We start from the raw sequence: 20,841 nt of genomic DNA on the forward strand, positions 1-20,841 counted from the left end.
CCTTCAACTTTTCGGAGCTTTGTGGGGTTTAAAAACTTAAATACCAATTGGTTTAACGGTGAAGGAAAACATCGTGAGGAAACCTGCGTGCCTAAGATGCGAAATCCGGCCCTGCGTGCCAAAAAATTTAGTTTAAACTTTTATTTATTCCTCTACAAATTAGCCCTATACTGCAATCTATCCTGGTGGTAAGTGCTGATGCAGTCTAAAATGATAGCAGGCTAACCTGTTAGGGAGTAGGGCAGTTTTAAACTCGATATAACTAATCGGATTCTACGCGACATCGACAAATTACATTCAATGACATTTTCTCCCCTCAATATGGGTATTAATTTATTGTATTGGTTTTAAATTTTAATTATGCTGTAGCGATATATCGCCGCAACTTTGCCCTTTGTCGTATACGACAAAGGGCAAAGTTGCGGTAACCGCTAGTCAATTATACTAATATCTATAAAAAAAAACGGAAGCGTATCTGGTCATCTGTTGCCTACGTTCAGCTCAATATATTAACTAGGAAATTTGATACTTATTTTGATGAATAGCTTTGCATTTTATAATTATATACCAAATAAGTGACGTAGGTATCCAAATAAATTGCTGTTATTCGTAGAACCTTATAAATAAAAGATATTTTTAAAGAAAGTTAAAGAAGAGTTTTATTTCATTTACTACTGTTAATTGCCTCCTAGTCTGTTGTCTAGTTGCCTGGTCGACAACGGAATACGAGGATTTGGGTTTGATGAGACAGAAGAAACTCTGAGAGATTTGTCGTCGTTCAAGCCCGTCAACCTACATTGAAGCTGCGTGGTGGGTCAACGCTCTGAAATCCTCTACTGAGTATGGTACCGTGCCAAGAATTGGTACATTAACGGGATAGTGCTGATGGTTATGATGGAAACATGGCTAAGGAAATGAGAAATAAAACGAGAAAGGATTTTCGTGAGATTAACATTTAATACTATTTTATTTATGCACCTACTCGTACAATCAAAATTAAAGAGAAGAGGTATATATTTTTAATATTAAACAATAAAATAAAGCAAAACACTGGTACAACACACAATGGCAGTGCATACCTAAAATAATAACGTTAACATACTTATAATCTGTGTATCTGGACATGAAATACCATCGCTTACAATCCAATTTCAAATAGCCTTTGTTCACCACTATATCAAACGGCTGCTTCGTGGCCAAATATATTTAAAAAAATACAAGCGCGATGCCAGTTTTGCTGAGAGATCAACCACAAGCTATCTGTCAACGTATTTTACGCTCACAAAAGAAAACCTCTCATTAAGCGGTTAATGGATTTCGTTCCTTTATTGTTTTCTGAATTATTAATTTATTTATTTCTTTGCAAATTTATACAGGTCTTAAATATTATGGTTACCTCTTAACCAAATTCCGCTTAACAGCATGCAAATCATGTTTGTATAATAGTAAAAATCATGTCAAATAAATGTCACACCTTATCTATGAGATAGTCATTCATTGCAAATAACTTTTTTGCATTCATTCAGAATTCCTTAAATTTGCGCTTAAACTAAGGCAATTCGCGCGTCTCAATTATGTGTAAGTGATTATATAAAAGTGGACTGGTGCAGAAAAAGCTCGAAAAGAGCTGTTTTGCTGTATGGGTTGCGTAGTTTATACATACGTGACGTTTACTGCTACAGTTTACAAATGAATCCAACCGACTGATGCCCTTCACACACCTGACTTGACGCCAACTCAACTCGAATTAAAGCATTTAAATGCGCTTCATGTCAAATGAAATTAAGTGCCGTATGAAGTGTGTGACGCGACGAGTATAGCTTGTTTAATACACAGTTGCAAGATTTAGCCCATACTAACATAGCAAGTTAATTATATGCTTATTTGTTGTGGCATAAACCGGTTCCTTATTACTAACTTAAAATTTTCCACAAGCTGTTATCCTCCTAAGTTCCCGCTATTACGAAGTGGGGGGCTACCAACGTAGAACTGTGTAACTTTCGTAGTTCAAATTATTGATTTTAATATGTATAAATGTTTTTTTTATTTCATTTAACATGAACTTGGCGTAAACTGTTTTTATGTGTTTCTACCATAAACATATATTTTACATAGTTTTTTTAACAAATCATATCACTATCATAACATTATATTCATAAATATTGTAACATTTTTGCAACAATTGCGGCCAAAATTTTAAATCTTCCTAAATCTGATATAAGTTACACCATACCTGCAAACGCATTTTTTAGTTTAAATATGTTTTAGCCAATGGTCACGCAGAACATTTAGGAGCGAATATCAACAATTTTTTTGCCAGGGTTAGAATACCCTTTTGTGCACTAAAGAATATTGTCAGTGTAGTTTACTTAAGTTGCATACTGCATGCTTACATCTGGGACATATGGTATGAATGTATACTTATCAAGTTGTCTTGCTCACAATAAATTTCGCTTATGGAGCAGCATCGCAAGAGAGTAACTGATATGTATTATGATGGTGTGTCTCAAATAATTGCTTTAGTATTGTACTATGACAGTGCCACATTTAATCTGGGTGTATGGCTGTTGGCTAGTGCTGATAATGTTATTGGCATGTCTAAGGTGCTAGCATCAGTACATTTTGTCTTTTGCAGCAATGTGTCATAACCTTTGAATTGAAACATGCAGATCAGCAAGATAAGAACACAACTAGATGCAACAATATATTACAACTTATACCATACTCAAAATTGTTTGTGTATTTTATTATAATCCTGTATCAAAATATTCCTATCGTACATTCTCTATCACAAGTTTCTCGGTCTGGTACATGTTTCCGACAACCACCTGAAATATATAAAAATGACAATATTAACAAAGATGTTATACTAGGCCAAGAATAGATATTTGCCAAAAACTTAATCATTTGTTGAAATATGTGGAAAGAAGTAACTATCTGTGATTAAAAATAAAGCATAACAGAGTTTGTTGTAGATTTATATATTTGGAACTAACAGTACGATTGAAAAATTTATCTTTTCCCTGATTTATTGAAGAAGGTGGTAGACAATGAAGATGCTGCTGCTTTATGTAGTTCCAGCTGGTTTATCTTGTTATATATAAAGCTTGGACCCGGTATGCTTCTTCCATCGGCATTCCCTATCCTAATATAGTATCCCTTTAACCTATTAGGGAGGATGACACTGATGATAGTGAATTTTAATCTCTGTCATAAAATTACTTAAGTATTATAGAAGGTAACTTTATATGGATGGTCATATTTAATAGGCTTAGACCCAACAGGCTGCGTGCTGATGCTTAATAGCCTAGCAACTCTTAGGAAAAGATAATAACTATCAGAGATAAGTTGCTTTGAAAATAATGCGGCTCCTGGTGAAAAAGGGCATTGGTTGCAAGCCATAGACCAGGGCATGTAAACAAGTAAAAATGCCATACCAGTTATTAACAATGGCATTATTTAAGTTTATTTCAGAAGAAGGTTATGAATACTTTATGTTACCTGACGTTGGATTATCTCCAGATTCTGTTTCCCATATTCAAATTCTTTCTTTATTAATTTAGGGTCTGTTAATAATTTACTTTCTTTGAATGCATCTCGAATGCGCCTTAATGCGTACAACCTACAATTAAGAGAGAAAATAATTAAGAATAGATATTGTTAAGCATGAAAAAAATTATAACTGAATAAGTGATACCAGCGCAAAAAAATAATTGCTCCCAAAATGTAGCTCCTCAGTATATTTCGTTGGTTGGGTACAATTCCCAGGTTCAGACAAGCAATTAGTTGATTACCTCACTGGCACAGCTGGGAGCAATGTGGTTTTAAACAGGAGGTCTTGGGTTTGACAGGGGCATATTGGAACTTTATAATTTATGAATTTTCTCTTGTTTGTCCTAGTGGGAGGCTTCGGCCATGGCTAGTTACTACCCTACCACAAAGATGTGCCACTTAGTGATGTAGTGTTCTGGTTCAATGTTGCGTAGAAATTGATCAGGGGTATGGATTGAATGTAAATGCCATATCCCTAACTGTTTAGCCTGTTACCATCGTAGACTGCGTCATGACATACCAGCAGTTGAGATTGTAGTCAAAAGCTAACTTATTTTGTAACAAGCAGAAAAATCATGTTTTTCTTAGTAAAAGTCCATTTCTCAGAGAGCACATTGGGAGGAGCTGTCAATACCAATCATTTGATAGCAATCGTTATATCCTGCCAACCTCATCAAAGCAGCTCAATGGGTCTAGGCTCTGAAACCCTGTCTGCTATGAGAGATGATGCTTGTGCTGCACTATAGGACATATTTAAAGTACACATAGTAACTAACCATTTTAAACATGTACCAATAATAAAAAAACTGTCATTTGAGACTGCTACCTGTTTCAAATGGCAGTTTTTCATCAGTGATGTAAAAAAAAAACGAAGAGGGTGAAATAACTCAGTTCAAAGCAACGAAATAGCTGTTCTATTCCAGTATGTTTTAAGCTCGGCAAATCTTGGTAAAAATCACTAATCTTACCAAACGCAGTTACTTAATCAAATAAAAATTAATAAGTTCTACCCGAGATTTTAAACGATTTTTAGGTTATGTAATTATTTTGGAAAATTGTGCAATAAATACCTGAAATTATAGTTGGAGAACTTTTTAGATTCCTTCATTAGCGATTTGTACAGCGACAAAACTTGGATTTTTGGTATTGCTGATGCCATTTTGTTAATATTACGAAGGTTTTTAGAACATTAGAATACTAAGATTTGGAAACGTCAAACGATAGTAAATAAAAGCAAGTGCTGCCAAGTCTTAAAATTGTTTACCGCTAGAAATATTATAATATACTTTTTATTAATATGTTTTGATAACTACCAAAACATTAGTTGTATTAAAACTCGAGTGAATCGTTTGTTTTCCAAAATAAAGAAATCATCGGCATCTCGAAATGTAAACCGAGGATATAGGTATATACCAACCAAACAGACATATTTTCTCATCACAAATCTTGGAATTTTTTGAAATTACGAAGCACAACACGGATCCTTGTTTAGTTTTAAACGACTAGTTAACTAAATCTACTTCTTGTCGATAAGCCAAAATTATAATTTATACAAAAAGATTTTGGTCCAAAATAAAACTCGCACGTTTTTCAGAATACACACTTAAAGATAACAAAACAAACATTTTAGATGTAAAAAAAGGAAACAGTACATTTTACTTTCGAAATATATTATATTTAAGCGTTTTCATTATGTACTATACATATATATGTTATTTTTGATGATGAGTATACAAGCATTTGACACGAATATCAATATAAAATGAGCTAATTTGTTTTTTTAATATAGTAACCCAAAAAATCCGCATCACGACTTGCAATTAACTGGAAACCCCAATCTGCAGTCAAATGCTGTTATTGAACGGGGAGCTGTCGTCATTTTTGTTTTTAAATTTATTAAATTATTTAAGTTTTAAGCTCAGATCCCAATTTAAAGTTATGAAATAGTGTACACTGGACTCGTCATCTGTATTATTTTTTTCTTACAACCATAAAACGTGAGTAAATATATTTTACAACCTGTACTATTTAGTTGTTTACATATTTTGTGCATACATTTAAACTGTTTTACTTTCGTGTTTTGCTTTGACATCCAATTAGTGAGTTTAATTTAGCAATAAATAACTGTAGGATATGATATAACATCTAGAATACACATAAGTATGTTATTGTGTAAGAGATGCTAAGAAACCGGATTTTGATGTCTTCTTTTTAAGTTTTCTTTTTAAACTTACACGTCCTTGACATGAGTCGTTTTAAGAGTCATACATACTTAGAAAGCATTGTTGCATTTTAAACGTGACAGATCATGCGGCACTCTTATTAGCGTAAGAACTACTGAAGTGCGTCTCACAACACACTTAAAGTAGAGTTTCGTAATCATAATAAAGAAAACTAAATACTCATTAGGCTTATTTTTAAATAAATAATTTATCGAATATTTGACTCATCGTCTAGTTTTAGGCTTAACTGAAAATAATTGAATCAAAGCTTTAGTTCCAATCTCATTCATCAGTATCAACAAACCATTAGCTACATGAGATTGGTCCAGCATGCAGGTTTCCTAACAATGTTTTTTTTTTATCCCTAAAGCAAGTGATTTTTATTTGTGTAAATTAAATCACACATAACTCTTAAGTCAAAGCCATTGCTTTTAAATTTCATTAGATTTATGAATCCTAGGATTATTAGATTCATTATTTACAGCTAATCAAGTCCAACCCATGGTCCTGGTGAATTGTTGAGAGCTCAGGATCCTCTACAGATTTAACTGATAATAGTGGCAATTCTCTTGTACACTAATATCTAAAGATAACTAACACCTAAAATTAATAATCAATTGTATCCAAAATCTTTAGATGGTTGATTTAATTGAGAAGTGCTATACTATTATTATACAGGAGAGCAGTGGTGTGCATACAAAATAGGGGGAGATGATAAATCTCTGGTACAAGTTATAAAAACTTATTGATGGCCTTTTATAACTCATAATATGCCTACCCCCTGCCTACATTTAAGTTTATATCATCTGCCTGCTAAGTGCATAGCTTGTATGCACGCCACTGCTCACCTGTATAGAATAAAAGGATAGCACTATTTTCTAAATTAAATCTGCTTTCTATTTTGGATCAGAATCAAAATTAACTTTGGCTGTAAGGTGAAAAGTCTATAAGTGTACCTTCCCTTTAATTGTTTTACTTGTGGAAAAGGAAAACACTATATAGATGTTTCAATATAGTTTAATTTATGGGATTAGCACCAGGCTTGTTTGCAACAGGGTGTGGTAACAAAGAAGTTGGTGCAAAAAAAATGCCTCCGTAACTTTTGCAGGTACTTCTGGTATACATTTTGTTGGTAAGACCGTAATCGCCTACCATCTTTTTTTTAGTTTAAGAGTTTAGACACAGCATCTTGGTGGTGTACAACCCAGTACTCAATACCTCCAATCGCCCACCAACTTCACGGTTATATGGGCCGAATCGCGGGAGGGTGCGATACTTGCTATTTGCGTGTTGCCGGGCCGCCTTTCTGACTTCCTACGAATTCTTTAATATTCGCTCTTGTCCATTCTGCCATTCTTTGCATTCTGGGGCTCGACTCCACATCTACGGGCTTGCCGCGTTCTGCAACGACTCAAGCCGATACCTCGCCGGCCAATAATAATGGCTCCGGGCTTATTCCTTCTTGCGTGACAACTATGCGCAAATTTCCGCAGCCTAATGAAGTTTTCAGCTATACAGTAAGAAACTTTGACGAGTTTGTACGACTTATGCGAGTGCACTTGCTAGTAAAAACGCCCTTACCTTATGGCATGCAGTCTCCGAAATTGACTTCGATTTAGATATATGGACATTACGTTCGAATCCGCTTGCGATATCACTTTTGATGGATTACAAATGTGTGTTACGGATTGTGGAATAATGTTAACCTTTATTTATTAATATCTATTTATTTATTTAAATAACTTTATCGCATAATATAGGAAACACACACACACAGGAACACTTACTTAAACAAAATATGTGCAAAAGGCGGCCTTATCACTAAAAGTGGTCTCTTCCAGGCTACCTAATGGAATAAGGCAATGAGTGACGGGAAATCGCAGTAAAGGACTCCGAATAACTGCGAGAGTTACATTTTACAATTCTTAGAATATTTGAAGCTGGGCAGACAGTCCTTCCCGTTGAGAGCGGCCTGTAGTCCAAAAGGACTTTTATAATCTATTGATTGATAGTGAAAAAAGGAACAAAAATTCGTTGAACAAATTATTCAGAACCCCATTTTATGCGATAAAGTACGTTGCCTGATTAAATCACCTACCGCTATAGTCAGTGTTTACCCGAGTGAGTGTTGTCATCCCGTCTTTACACTACGGATCCCTGGCAAAGAAAAACTCAGCTACAGTAATTGGTTAATCTACCTAGTGTTGTAAGTTATTCATCATTGTTACAGTTAGTTCAACGCGAACTTAGCGGAAATCTTCAACAGTAATCTGTTAAGGACAACGAGACAATGGGCATTTAATTAACTCAAGTATTCACGGGGTAGTTTAGACGAGTGTATGTAACCGTGCGTTTTTTCATAATCACCTATACATTTTCCATAATCGCCGCGCTGGACAGACGGATTGGTGATCTCAGTAGATGTTAATGGTAGCACGGAGAAGGCTGCTACCCGTTCTCCGTTGTATTCCCCTCGTACGGCACCCGAGGGAAGAAAAGGGATGCCGGCAACTACTCGTATGTTCTAATCTGCCTGACCCACATGGCACAATATTCTTAATTGCTGCGGCTAATTTCAATACGTCCACAGCGACTATTGAGTTTTTCAGTAGATTCTCGGAGGAGTCTCAGATGCTGTAGATGTTCCTGGCCGACCGTAATCTCTTTAAAATCAAGTGAACCACCGCGCCTGCTCGCTTTATTTCTGACAATTTAAAGAAAATTTGGCTATCAATTACTCTTTGTTGTTTTTTCCCTACCTTTTTACTATCGAGTCATCAGTAATCGAGCATCGTCAGGATTTGCACCGTCGCATATTTGATATCTTCTTTCATTTTGCTTCCTCGTTTTTAATACGTACATGGATCTAGAATGCCCTTCTAGCCTTTTGCCCTTCACATTGAATCTTAACACCTTCCGATCAACAGTGAGGTAGAGTAGAGTATATAACAAGATATTTACGTAGCGTAACTGCTAGACCTGCTCGACCCCATAATACCATTGGTTATGAAGGAATTAATAACTACAGTTTTACTGCACACCACAGAAAAATTTACAAACGTGAAAATCAATAGAGCGATACAATTTGATCGACTTATCGCTACATACAACCAAAAGCTCTAAAAGAAAACATATGGCTATCGATAGCATATAGACATATGGTAGGTGGTGAATGTATTATGCTCAGTGATTTAGTTTATTATGTGTTTTTTATAATTTGTCGTCTACCGTTTGGTTGCAATCACACTCGGGGATAAAACAGCCTAAGGTTAAATGAAGGGTTTGCATAAAACAAGCCTTTTAACTCTTGATGTGGAGGTAGATATGTAAAACAAAAGCCGGAAGGGCTTTCGAAACCTTTGCGGGACGTATTGCAGCTCTCCCAACTAGATTATGCGTTCCGTGAGAATACGTCAGTTTGCCACGCTTTTGAGACATATATATGTAAGCCCTGTATATATATACAGGGCTTGTAACCGTGCCGTTTATGGTTTCTGTCTGAACTAGCTTTACAGTTACATTATTTTTTATTTCTGATTGTAGATGTAGATCATACTTATAATATGTCTTGATCTATTAGTAACCTATTTAAAGCTAGCGACTTTGTCCGCGTAGTGCTTTTTGCTCAAACGAAATTTTGTTTCGCTAAAAAGTACCCAGAGAGACACGGAACATTTCCCTGTAGCTTTCTTTCTGTCTACTGTGTCTTCCTGGCGCGTTGGTAAGCGCTGTGTGGTCTCATATATGGAAGTACCGGGTTCGATTCCCGGCAGGGCAATTTAGAATTTTCTCTGGTCTGGCTAAACGCCTCCCACCGGGCGGTGGGAGGCTTAGTCCTTGATTAGTTAGCCAATTTAGCCAACCGATAAAGACGTGCCGCCAAGCACTTTAGCATTCTGATGCAGCCTTGAAACCGATTAGGGGTTAGCCGGCTTCAACCGTAAATTATCTATTATCATCAGTTATAACTTATCACCAGCGTGAATTGATAAAAAAAGAAAAATTGCTTTAAATATTGTATTCCAAAAGAACCGTACATTTTTCTGGGATAAAAAAATGTCCCCGGCAAATAAAAATCTCTGCGGAAAAATAAACGTCAATCCGTTGCTTCGTTGCTGCGTGAGATATATACAAACGAACAAATACACTCTCGCAATTATAACATTAGCAAGTATGAATTCTTATTACTACAGATTATAAAGTTACCAGTGTTTTGTTCTATTCATAAGTATTTCATTGCGGTGACAACTGCGTTAACTGTGGAAAGTACATTTTAGAAATGAAGTAGTTTCTTGATTTCATTTGTGTTATTAACTCTCAAGACTTAGTGTACGATGTATGAAACAGAAGAAATACAGATGGTAAAGTAAATGCTTTGAAAACCCAATAAATTATTTGCATGTTGAATTTACAATGCAAATTAAAATCCCTATCCCTACTTCCCTACTTAATATAATAAATGTCAATGTAAGTTTGTTTGTTAACCTTTCACGCAAAAACTACTTAACCGATCCTCATGAAACTTTGTACACATATTCTTAGAAGTGTTAGAAGTAATATAGGATACTTTTTATCCCGATATTAAGCTCGGTTCCTTTGGGAGAGGGGATGAAAGTGTTTGACGATTTTACACCATAACTCCGACAAATTATAACCGATTTAAATAATTATTTTTGTACCTATATCTATATATAGGTTTTAATATGTGTTCAATTTTGCCCAAACTTTGTGTAGATCTCATGAATGCGGTTGGAGATAGAGGACTGAACTCCTCAGCGGACAGCAGGAAACTGCTCATTTAAGGCTTAGCGATACTGAATACTTTATTTTTTTTTAGAACTACAACTGAATTGAATTCTACATAAAAAAACAAAATCAAACGCAGACAAAGTCGCGGGCAACAGCTAGTAATATATAAAATGAAATAAAAAACCCGGACTCTCAATGTAGTGTACATTATTCGTTGAGATGGCGGATTGAAGCGGTTATAGCGCAGCGGGTAGAAGCTCACTTTCGGAGGGCCGAGTTCGAATCCCAGCACGCACCTCTAACTTTTCTAAGTTATGTGCGTTTTAAGTAGTAAAAATATCATTTGCTTCGACTGTGAAGTAAAACATCGTGAGGAAACCAGCATACCTGAGAGTTCTACATAATGTTCTCAAAAGTATGTGGAGTCCATCTATCAGCACTGAACTAACGTGGTGTCCACCACGTTGGTTTAGTACGGTACGGCCTTAACCCCTTCTCATTGTGGGAGGAGATCCGTGCCCTGTTGTGGGCCGGTAACGGGTTGATATGATAAGACCGAAAAAACGCGTGCGAAATCGCGGGCAACAGCTGATTAGTACCAACTATAATTATAAAAATGAAAGGCACTTTTGAAAGTACCTCATATCGACTTGATTGTCCTTTCGTGAATGCGACCTTGTCATTTAAATTTAAATGTTAAAAACCTACGTATTGTTCTTTTTGTTTATACCACTACAAGTTCGCCCTTGTCTGCAATGTCACCTGCTAAGTGATGATGCAGGCTAACCTGTATGGGTTATATTAAAGGGCAGTTTTGTTAAACCCATACCCCTAATCGAGGAACGCTACATCGGTGATGATAATCCACGTCCGAAGCCTCCCAGACTCGAGAAATTCAGAAATTATAAATTCCCGAATTTCCCCTGCCGGGGATCGAACCCGGGGCTTCCAAATTAAACCACAACGCTTAGAGGGAGGTCGTCGTCAAAGACAAACTTGCCCGCGACTTCGTCCGCGTTTGTTTTTGTTTTTTAAGCATTCAAAAATAACTTTTCTTTATAATGTAAACAAATTACGATTTGTTTACATTCTTTAAATCCGCGATAACTTCTACATTAAATGACCGATTGGAATTCATTGAAAAGTATTTTACTGCTATACAACGTGTAACGGAATTATGAAATACTGTTGAAGGGTGCATAAGTATATTTCATGAGGAATCACTATGTAACATATTAAATCAAAAGAAGTATATTTATTTTTACGTACTAATTCTAGTCATTCTAAGTGTTTACTTATGACAACCCTATTGAAGATAGAAAACCGACACGTACATAGTACCTACGCTACGCGGCGCGTACCAAATAAAATGTCAGGAATCACTTGATTTTACTTTTGCATGTGATGTTAGGGCTGTATCTGGTTGCTTTCAGTAAAAACTATGGCAGTGGTTTACTGAAAAAATATTAGGTTCTCGGTTTCACATATAAGTCTCAGTAAATAATGTAGCTCTAAAGCCTCTGAATTATTATTTCGGTCTTAATTTACACGTTATATAAATAACCTTGTTGGATAAAACTATTTTTGTTAAACCCACTTTTGTTTCTACCGGCGATCTAATCAAATTTTAAAACACAAAAGCTTTTATTGCGACTTTAACTATGATAATTAGATATATTTCCTCGTGGACTATTTGTAGGTAATAACACTTTAATCATGAAGTACATAAGTTATATGTATCATCAATAGTTTTCTCAGCGCGCGTCAAATTATGAATTTTATAAAGGACATTTTACTACTTCGGTTTAAATTATTGCCATTTTCTCCAATTTTTAGATAATAAATTGTAGCCTATGTTAATTCCTAATATTAAGCATTCTACTGGTACAAAAACTGTTAAAATCGATCCAGTAGTTTTGGAGCCTATTCGGTTAAAGCAAAAAATCTTTACTCTTAATAATAGAGTCAAACCGCGACGCGACGTTGATCAAGTGATAAAGTTAAAAACAAAATTATATTTGAATTCTGTTTCTGAAATAATGTATACAGTAGCGAGTATTATTAATATAATAATTAATTATTAATACTGACTACTTGGAGGTACTTAGTACGATTGCTTGCCAATTGGGACGTCGAATGGATATATTAGTTTCATACGCGGCTCAGTATATTAAATGCATTATACATTATCAAGTCTATTGCCCAAGTATTAAGACTCCAATTGTAGTGTTATGTTATTATGTAATGTTTGCATTGATGATTCAAAATGCGTGCAATTCTGCGAAACGTTAATTTGGTCACTACGTCAAACTAGTTTAGTCCCTCGTCTTGGCCGCGTGGATGACAGTAGCCTGTATCACTTTGATGCGTGAAATAAAGACAGAGCAAATAATTTGCAGAATTTTAAAATGTCAATAAGGGCGGAATTTTGTGAGTTTCTATATCGCATATCAACATAATATGTTCAGGAAGTCAGACCTGCGAGATATTATAGTTGTTGGCAATTTATTTATTTTAACATCCGTTGGTATAAGTATAAGTGGTTCCCACGCATCATTCCACTTCAAAAAATTCAAAATTCATTTATTTCAAGTAGGCCTAATACAAGCACTTTTGAAACGTCAAGTCTGTCCGTGTGTAGTGACTCTACCACCGGTTCGGAAGGCAGATTCTACCGAGAAGAAGCCGGCAAGAAACTCAGCAGTTGCTCTTTTCCAACATCAAAAATTTACATTTTATATTTTAACATTCATTTTTCTATCTTGTGAGAGGTGAAAGCGGAGCCGGATGCTTCCAAGCAACCTTGTCATTAAGAAACTCATCAATTGTATAATAACCTCGCTGTAATAAATGTGTTTTAACACATTCTTTAAACTTATGGATTGGTAGGTCCAAAATTACCTTAGGAATCATATTATAAAAGCGTATACTCAATCCCACAAATGACTTCTGCACCTTTCGCAGACGATATGCAGATGTCACTAATTTATGACCATTTCTTGTAAGTCGACTGTTTATATCCACTTTTTGTTTATAAAGACTAATATGTTGTCTTACAAATACTATATTGTTATAAATGTATTGTGAGGCTACCGTAAGTATACCAATTTCTTTAAATTTTTCACGGAGGGATTCACGTGATTTAAGTTTATATATTGACCGTACAGCTCTTTTCTGCAATATGAATATAGTTTCAATATCAGCAGCTTTGCCCCATAATAAGATCCCGTAAGACATCACACTATGAAAGTACGCGAAGTAAACAAGTCTTGCTGTTTCTACGTCAGTAATCTGTCTAATTTTCCTGACGGCGTAGGCAGCCGAGCTTAGTTTACCTGCTAGTGTATCTATATGGGTACCCCACTGAAGCTTACAATCCAAGGTCATGCCCAGAAAAACTGTGGAATCTTCCATTTTTAGTGATTCTCCATTTATTATTATATTTTTATTAACTTTCTTTACATTTGGTAAAATAAATTCCACACACTTAGTTTTTTTTGCATTTAAAAGTAAATTATTGACAGTAAACCAGTGCGACACATGCGACATAGCACGGCTTACATCGTCAGAGTTGTCTCTACCTCTACCACTGCCCCGTACCTAACATGGTGGGCGGAAACCACAATTCGTTATATTGGATTAACTGCAGATAATATACCCACGTAATGTGTAACGTAATATTTAACTTAATTATATTATGAACGATCGACGTGTCTTGGCGCAAATAACTTTATAACCGCGACTCCGGCCGGTTAGGCCGCGTTTTTTTTTTTTTTAAATCCCTAGTATGATTTTTCGGGCTTGAATCATTCTATGTCCATGTCCGGATTCAAGCTCTATGGAAAAGTTCGTATTTTCGGTGTGCATGAATAAAATATGTAGTTTTTTAATCTCGCGGGAACCCTTTTTTACACGCTTTATATTAGCTTCACTTGTATGTTTGTTTGTAACTAGTGTTGCCCAAATTCAGTCTTGGTCTTGCAGTCTTGGTCTTGTTCTTGCGTTTTTGCAAGACCAAGACCAAGAACAAGACCGCGTATTTTTAGCAAGACCAAGACCAAGACTGACCGTGCAAGACTTGAGCAAGAACAAGACATAGCCTGCAAGACTCTTGCGTCTTGCAGCTAGGACTTAGCGCTATTTCACGGAGTAGTTAGGTGTAACAGTTCGGTGTATAGGTAGGTAGGTACGCTTAGGAATTCTATGAGACGCAAAAAACTATATCAAAGAATATGAAAAACTGGACCTATGCGCATTACGACTAATACCATAAACATAGCGAATAAAAAAATATCTATTAAAATCAAACTGAGTGCATGCATAGTTATGTTTTAACCATCGGCACTTTGATAATGCGGCATCAAAGGTTTTGTACTTACTTCTCAAAGAAATTTGCCGCTTTTCGGAAGTACATGGTTATGATACACGCGCCGGCGGCTTCTTTTGAAATCTAAAACAATCGTTGCCGCCGCGCCGAAATCATAACATTTGACACTATTCATGCAAAATAATTTCGAATTTTAAGAGTACCTACAGGTGTTCCAAAGAATAAATAAGTTTCAGAGTGCTTAGAATGAAAATGAATACATTATACTGATCACGCAAGTAGTATTATGATTAGGATAAAATGGTGAGGATAGGTAGTAGATGTCATAATAATTCATTCTAGTAAGTAATTATAATATTGATTACTTATATGGTTTTAAACTAATTACTTAGGTACTATTATTGTACATTTAGTCATTATATTTCTTAAGTTTTTACAAGAAAAAATAGCAAAAAAGTGTTCGAATATCTCTGAGAGAGATGATGAGAGTAAGTATTTACTAGCTGTGCCCGCGACTTCGTCCACGAGGAATAGTAACTTTGGAGGTATAGTGACGTTCAGGATTTATTTATTTATTTTAAAACTTCTGTCATCAAACATACAAACGAACTCTTCAGCTTTATTCAAATAAATGATAAATCGTAAAACTCTTTTATTAAATTTCTTATAAGTTGAGGGTTCAATCTCTTTCTAGACAGATAAGTATTGTTCTTTAAAATACAGTCAAGTTATTGTAATTAATTTGTTTTTTTACATGTTTTAGCAAATGTAAGCTTATAAATCATAAATGTTTATTAAGAAACAGTTACTTCCATGGAAAACGACATATAGGTCAGTTGATTTTTCGAATTTCTTATCAAATCTTCAGTTATTTATTAATCTGCTTGATCTTTACTATGGCTATGTTAATTCAAGCTCACAATGTTCCAATTCTAATACGTTTTTCTAAGATTTAAAGTAAACTTTAATAAATAGTAATAGACTAATAGGTAATTGCAAGACTTGCAAGACTCTTGCTGCAAGACCAAGACCAAGACCAAGACTGGGAGCGCAAGACCAAGACCAAGACCAAGACCAGGTGTATTGGCGCAAGACCAAGACCAAGACTGGCTAAGTCTCGTCTTGTTCTTGCATTTGGGCAACACTATTTGTAACCGACTTCTTTGGGCGCGATTTTGACCCACTTTAAACGGTCAGATTTCTTTCAAACTTTGTAGACATATCGAGGACCGATGACAATACACTAATCTGAAAAGATTATTCCAATTTTCACCATAAAAAATAAGATTTTTTACTAATTACTACAGCGCCATCTAGACCCAAATGTAAAAAACCTATGGCGTTCGCGTACCTAACAAATTCCACAGAAAACATTTAGCTACTAGATGGTAGAGGGCGTTAGCTATTACTTTTTAATGGGCTGTTTTAAATAATAATTAGAACTTGCATTTCAAGAGACGGGCACACTGAATAAAAAAAAAATATTTTATCTCTTTAATGGTGGATGGGTTACCGATTAATTTTGCTCTAATAAAAATAATAGATCAAGAAAAACTAAAAAAAAATCGCTATTATGAATAAACTAAAAGAAAGAAATTAGTTTAGTTTTTTATACCAAGCGTGTTTTTTTAGTTTGTTTGAACTATTTAATTATTATTCCTTGGCTAAAACGTATACTGTGCCGATCTCCAGAATGCAAGCTTTATAGCTGTTAAACATTGAATTTACTAGTGAATATAATTTTATTTTATACCAAACAAGAAAACCGGCCAACTGCGAGTCGGACTCGCATAGCCCCTTAAATTGATTTCATTCTGTTTTTTTTTGTATTTGTCGTTAAGTACAACAACAAAAATACATCACTCATATTGCTTTATCATATTAACCCATTATCGGGCCACTGGCCCAGGCCCATTGGTGCACTCTACACGCCTTGAGAACTTTGTGGAGAGCTCTGGATCCATCATCATCTGTGGAAATTTTAATAGAATACTATTGAAATACTATTACTTCTATGCTAAGCGACTAAGACACCGGCAGGTATCTTTGTATCGTTCGAGTCCATGTAGGATGAGTGTATCGATAATGCAGTCGTATTTATATCGAAATACCCACCAACTCAATGTCATGAACATTGGTTGTTAATCAAATATAATTTTAACTGTTTCTTGAATACTAATTTCTAATTAAATAATAATAATTGGCGTATTTGTAAAAAACCTAATCAAATTAATAAAACATCTGGCTAATATGATTTTATATTTAACAAAAGTTAAATTATTTACCCACTTTATAAAATTACTGTAATAACTGCTACTCCTAATGTAGTTTGGTGAAATAAATGAAAAATTCAAAAGGGATAAGTATACTCTAAGCCTTTATTATTTTTTTAATATCATGAAAACTATCTTTACACTAAAAAAAAAAGAAGTTTGGTTAATTATGTTAATTTAAATTGCTTTGTTTGGTGGATATCATTAGTTGTTACTTTATTTATAAAGTTGTGATAGACAGCCATATAGCATCCTGTCGATAAAGATAGCGGCTTGAGCTCACACATAAATTATGCACACCAACTAGCTGATGACGCGTTATTCGTCGGCGTTTATCAGGGTTCTATACAATTCTCCCTGGAACCGTTTGTTTTCCTGGGATAAGAAGTAGCGTATGCTACTCTCCGTCCTTTCAACTAACTCTATGCCAAAATATCAAGTTGATCGTTTGTTTAGTTAGGGTGTAATAGAAGGACAAAAAAACAAACACCGTCTTGTATTTTTAATATTAGCAAGCATTGTAAACTAACGGTTTCCCGCGACTTCGTCCCTGAATAGTTGTACACAACTTCTGCAAAGTTTAACCGTACAACTTTCCTATACAACGTGTAACAGAATTGTGTAATAATGTTGAAGGTATAGGTATAGGCATAGACATAGGTATATTTCATAAGGAATCACCCTGTAAAAATATTAAATCAAAGCAAGCATATTCTTTTTTTTTATAGAAACGAATTTAAAACGTTCTAATTGTTTACTTATGACAACGCTATTGAACATGAAAGACCGACACGCGCATAGTACCTAGGCTTGGCGAAGCGTAACTAATAAAGTGACAGGAGTAACATGATTTCATTTTACATGTGATGTTAGTGCTCTATCTGAGTTCTTTCAGTAAAAACCAGTGGTTTCAGAGACATAACATAATGTACCTCTAAAGCCTGAGAAGTATTATTTCGGTTTTCATTTATACGTTGTATACAGCACAATATACCAAATATACCCCAACCTACCGCGTAGTCTCGCTCATCTGCTTTCCTCAGGAATTGGGTTCTCAAATGCAAAAAAGATATGTTGAATCGGACTGATATCTCTAGTTTTCAAGCGTTCTGAGTTCTGACCAATGAATATTTATCCCCTGTTTAACCTCTTCGAGTATAAAAAATGTAACGATGTTCACTCTCGAATCGGGTTTCAAACGTTTAATTAATAGAAATCGGCCGACACCCATATTAATTTAAGATTTCAATCATCTTATTCTGTGACTAGCGGACCCGCGCGTCTTCGTCCACGAATGAGGCACTTAAAAAATTAGTCGCATGTTGTCGCGGACTGTTTTATAGAACTTTGGACTCGGTATCGATTGTAAAGCATCCCACGGTCAAAATTTTAAAAATATATTAAATGTACAGAAATCTTCCAGTTACAGATTTATTTGGGTATAGATTTCAATGGCCCCGACATAAGGTAGACTTTTTTAATCACATTGAAGTAATACAACTCATTAATGCAATTATAATAAGTCTAAACTATATCTGTTTTAAGTTACGGTTGCGGTTGGATAACTAATAACTAAATAAAACATAAATAGCGATTCATGCTTTGGGAACACTCCTCTTTTCCCGTCGTAGGTTAAACAATAAATAGAAAACATATAAATCGCCTACATAAGATATAACATACGTGCCAATTAACATATAGCTCAGAGGATGTCCATAATTTAACACTTGTCGCCCCCAATAGCTCACCACAGTGTTAAATGTATATGGAAATAGGTTCATCTGTCCGTATCTATCTATTTGTACTTATAATAGAGCTGTAGAACTGGCTCGTTGGTCTATTGGTGAGTATGTTCCACTGCGTTCCACGAGGTCCTGAGGTCGGGCCAATGTATGGTATCTATTGGATTCCTCTATTAAGAAATTAATAAAAAGTACCAGCCCGGAGCTTGAAAATCGACGGTGATTTCCCCCGTGCCTCGGAGAGCACGTTCAGCTATCGGTCCTGCGTCTCATATCTTTTTTTTTTTTTTTTTTTAGAATACTTTATTGCACAAACTTAGAAAAAATACAAGAAAAACACAAGAAGACAAAAAAATAAGTAAAATTAAAAACAATTAAAAAAAAATAATAGTAGACTTTTGTAGTGGAATAGAGAGTACACCTCTATTTGCTCTCGTGCACTATAACTTCTCCCGCGTAGGTGGAAAATCTTCGACCGAGATTGACAAACGTGGCCGAAATCGATCAGGAAAACTGTTAAAGCTAAGGAGTTCACTTTTAACACGCTCGTGCTATGTCAAGTCATATATACATTGTATAGGGTTCCTATTAAGGTATTAAGGACTACGTCAAAGATAAAACTGCTTGGGTGTAAATTATCAGCTTGCTTCTTTAATAGTGTTAAATGACAATGTGAGATGGTAATAACACAAAAAAAACAACTGGCTAAGTTTGTTGTGGGCTTCTTTGGGGACCAGGGCGCGTTTGGAAGTTTTAGAAGGGACATATAAACGAGTCCCCGAGTAGGTAGTCCACCAGCTCTGAGGAAGATCTTCCTATTGCTACTGTCGAGGGTATCTCCGTAGCTTTCGTACAGATTCGAATTACAATACATTGAGCTAATGCGATGAAATGTGATTTCAGTACACTGTACATCATTGCAACGGGCAACCCCGCTAAGCGTAATGTAATGACGTACTTTACCTATAGAAAACAGGTCTAGTTATTAGGCATTGCCGAACGAGCGGTGTGGAAATTAACATTGCTTGTTTGTTCCAGCATCACATGGCACGGGATGTGCACCTGCAATGGGATGATGAAGACAGGTACACCACAGACCGAGACAGCGACGACAGCCCCATACTCAACTACAGGTAAACCCACGATCTCTATTAACGTCCCATAGCTGGCACATGCCTCCCAGGCCTAAGAGAGAGACTTCTAGAGCAAGGACCCACCAAGCAGTAGAAGTTATTATCACAAGCTTGTGACATTGACCACGTCAAGCCGATAAACCTGTGTGTGGTGTGGGGCAGACCAGCTAGTGGCTTGGCGACGCACAGTGGGCGTAAATTCCACCTTCCGCCAAGCAGGATTTTATCTTTAAAAGAATATAATGATTATGTTTTTGTTTACGTAAGCCATATTTATTTCTATGCAACTATTAAAATGTACCTAACAATGTCAGTGCAAAATAGTTTCGAAGCTGGCACACGTCTCGCATGACATTTTGATTTTGTCGTGAAACATATATTTGCGCGCCTCGGCAGCAAATTGACCTGCATGCCGTCACAAAAAACGGCATGACGCTCTCTTATGCTGTTATAGCTCATTTACGCCATCGCTTACCTTTTTTTTTAAATTTATTATTTTATCATTATTTATTAAAGTCCCACTGCTGGACACATGTCTTTTCTCTCATAGGAGATACGGCTTTAGAATGCTGCAATACAGGTTGGTGGGCTGTAACGATTATTGTCGCAAGTTAACCACTAGACCAACGAGGCAGTTTGTTTTATACGATCGAATAATAACTAGTTTCCTTCCATTATACGGAACCCACAGTGCACGAGTCTGATTCGCCCTTGGCCGATTTTTATTACTATTTATCAAGTGCAATAATTATAATATTTTTATTGGCCTAATAATAAATCCAGATTGATCCATTAATTTGGATAATATAATCAATTTAGGTTACGGATACACTATTTTATTTC

General features: G+C 35.6%; 2 protein-coding genes across 3 annotated transcripts in view; one reads left to right on the forward strand and one right to left on the reverse strand.

Moving 5' to 3' along the window:
* Positions 1–943: 943 nt before the first annotated feature.
* LOC120625304 (LYR motif-containing protein 4B) lies at positions 944–4,793 on the reverse strand. Its single transcript, XM_039892328.1, has 3 exons — positions 4,623–4,793; positions 3,502–3,622; positions 944–2,828 (listed from the first exon to the last, which is right to left on the reverse strand). The coding sequence occupies exons 1-3, from the start codon at positions 4,709–4,711 to the stop codon at positions 2,772–2,774; spliced, it is 267 nt and encodes an 88-aa protein (XP_039748262.1). The 5' UTR covers positions 4,712–4,793; the 3' UTR covers positions 944–2,771.
* Positions 4,794–5,414: 621 nt separating this feature from the next.
* LOC120625116 overlaps positions 5,415–20,841 on the forward strand; it is a 35,544-nt gene continuing 20,117 nt past the window's right edge. For both annotated transcript variants that reach the window (XM_039892051.1, XM_039892052.1), the window contains exons 1-2: positions 5,415–5,549; positions 19,904–19,998. In XM_039892051.1, coding sequence (XP_039747985.1) covers positions 19,910–19,998 — 89 coding nt within the window. In that variant the 5' untranslated portion in view covers positions 5,415–5,549; positions 19,904–19,909. The remainder of the gene's footprint in view (positions 5,550–19,903; positions 19,999–20,841) is intronic.

This window comes from Pararge aegeria, chromosome 7, assembly GCF_905163445.1.
Source record: "Pararge aegeria chromosome 7, ilParAegt1.1, whole genome shotgun sequence".
Taxonomy (NCBI): domain Eukaryota; kingdom Metazoa; phylum Arthropoda; class Insecta; order Lepidoptera; family Nymphalidae; genus Pararge; species Pararge aegeria.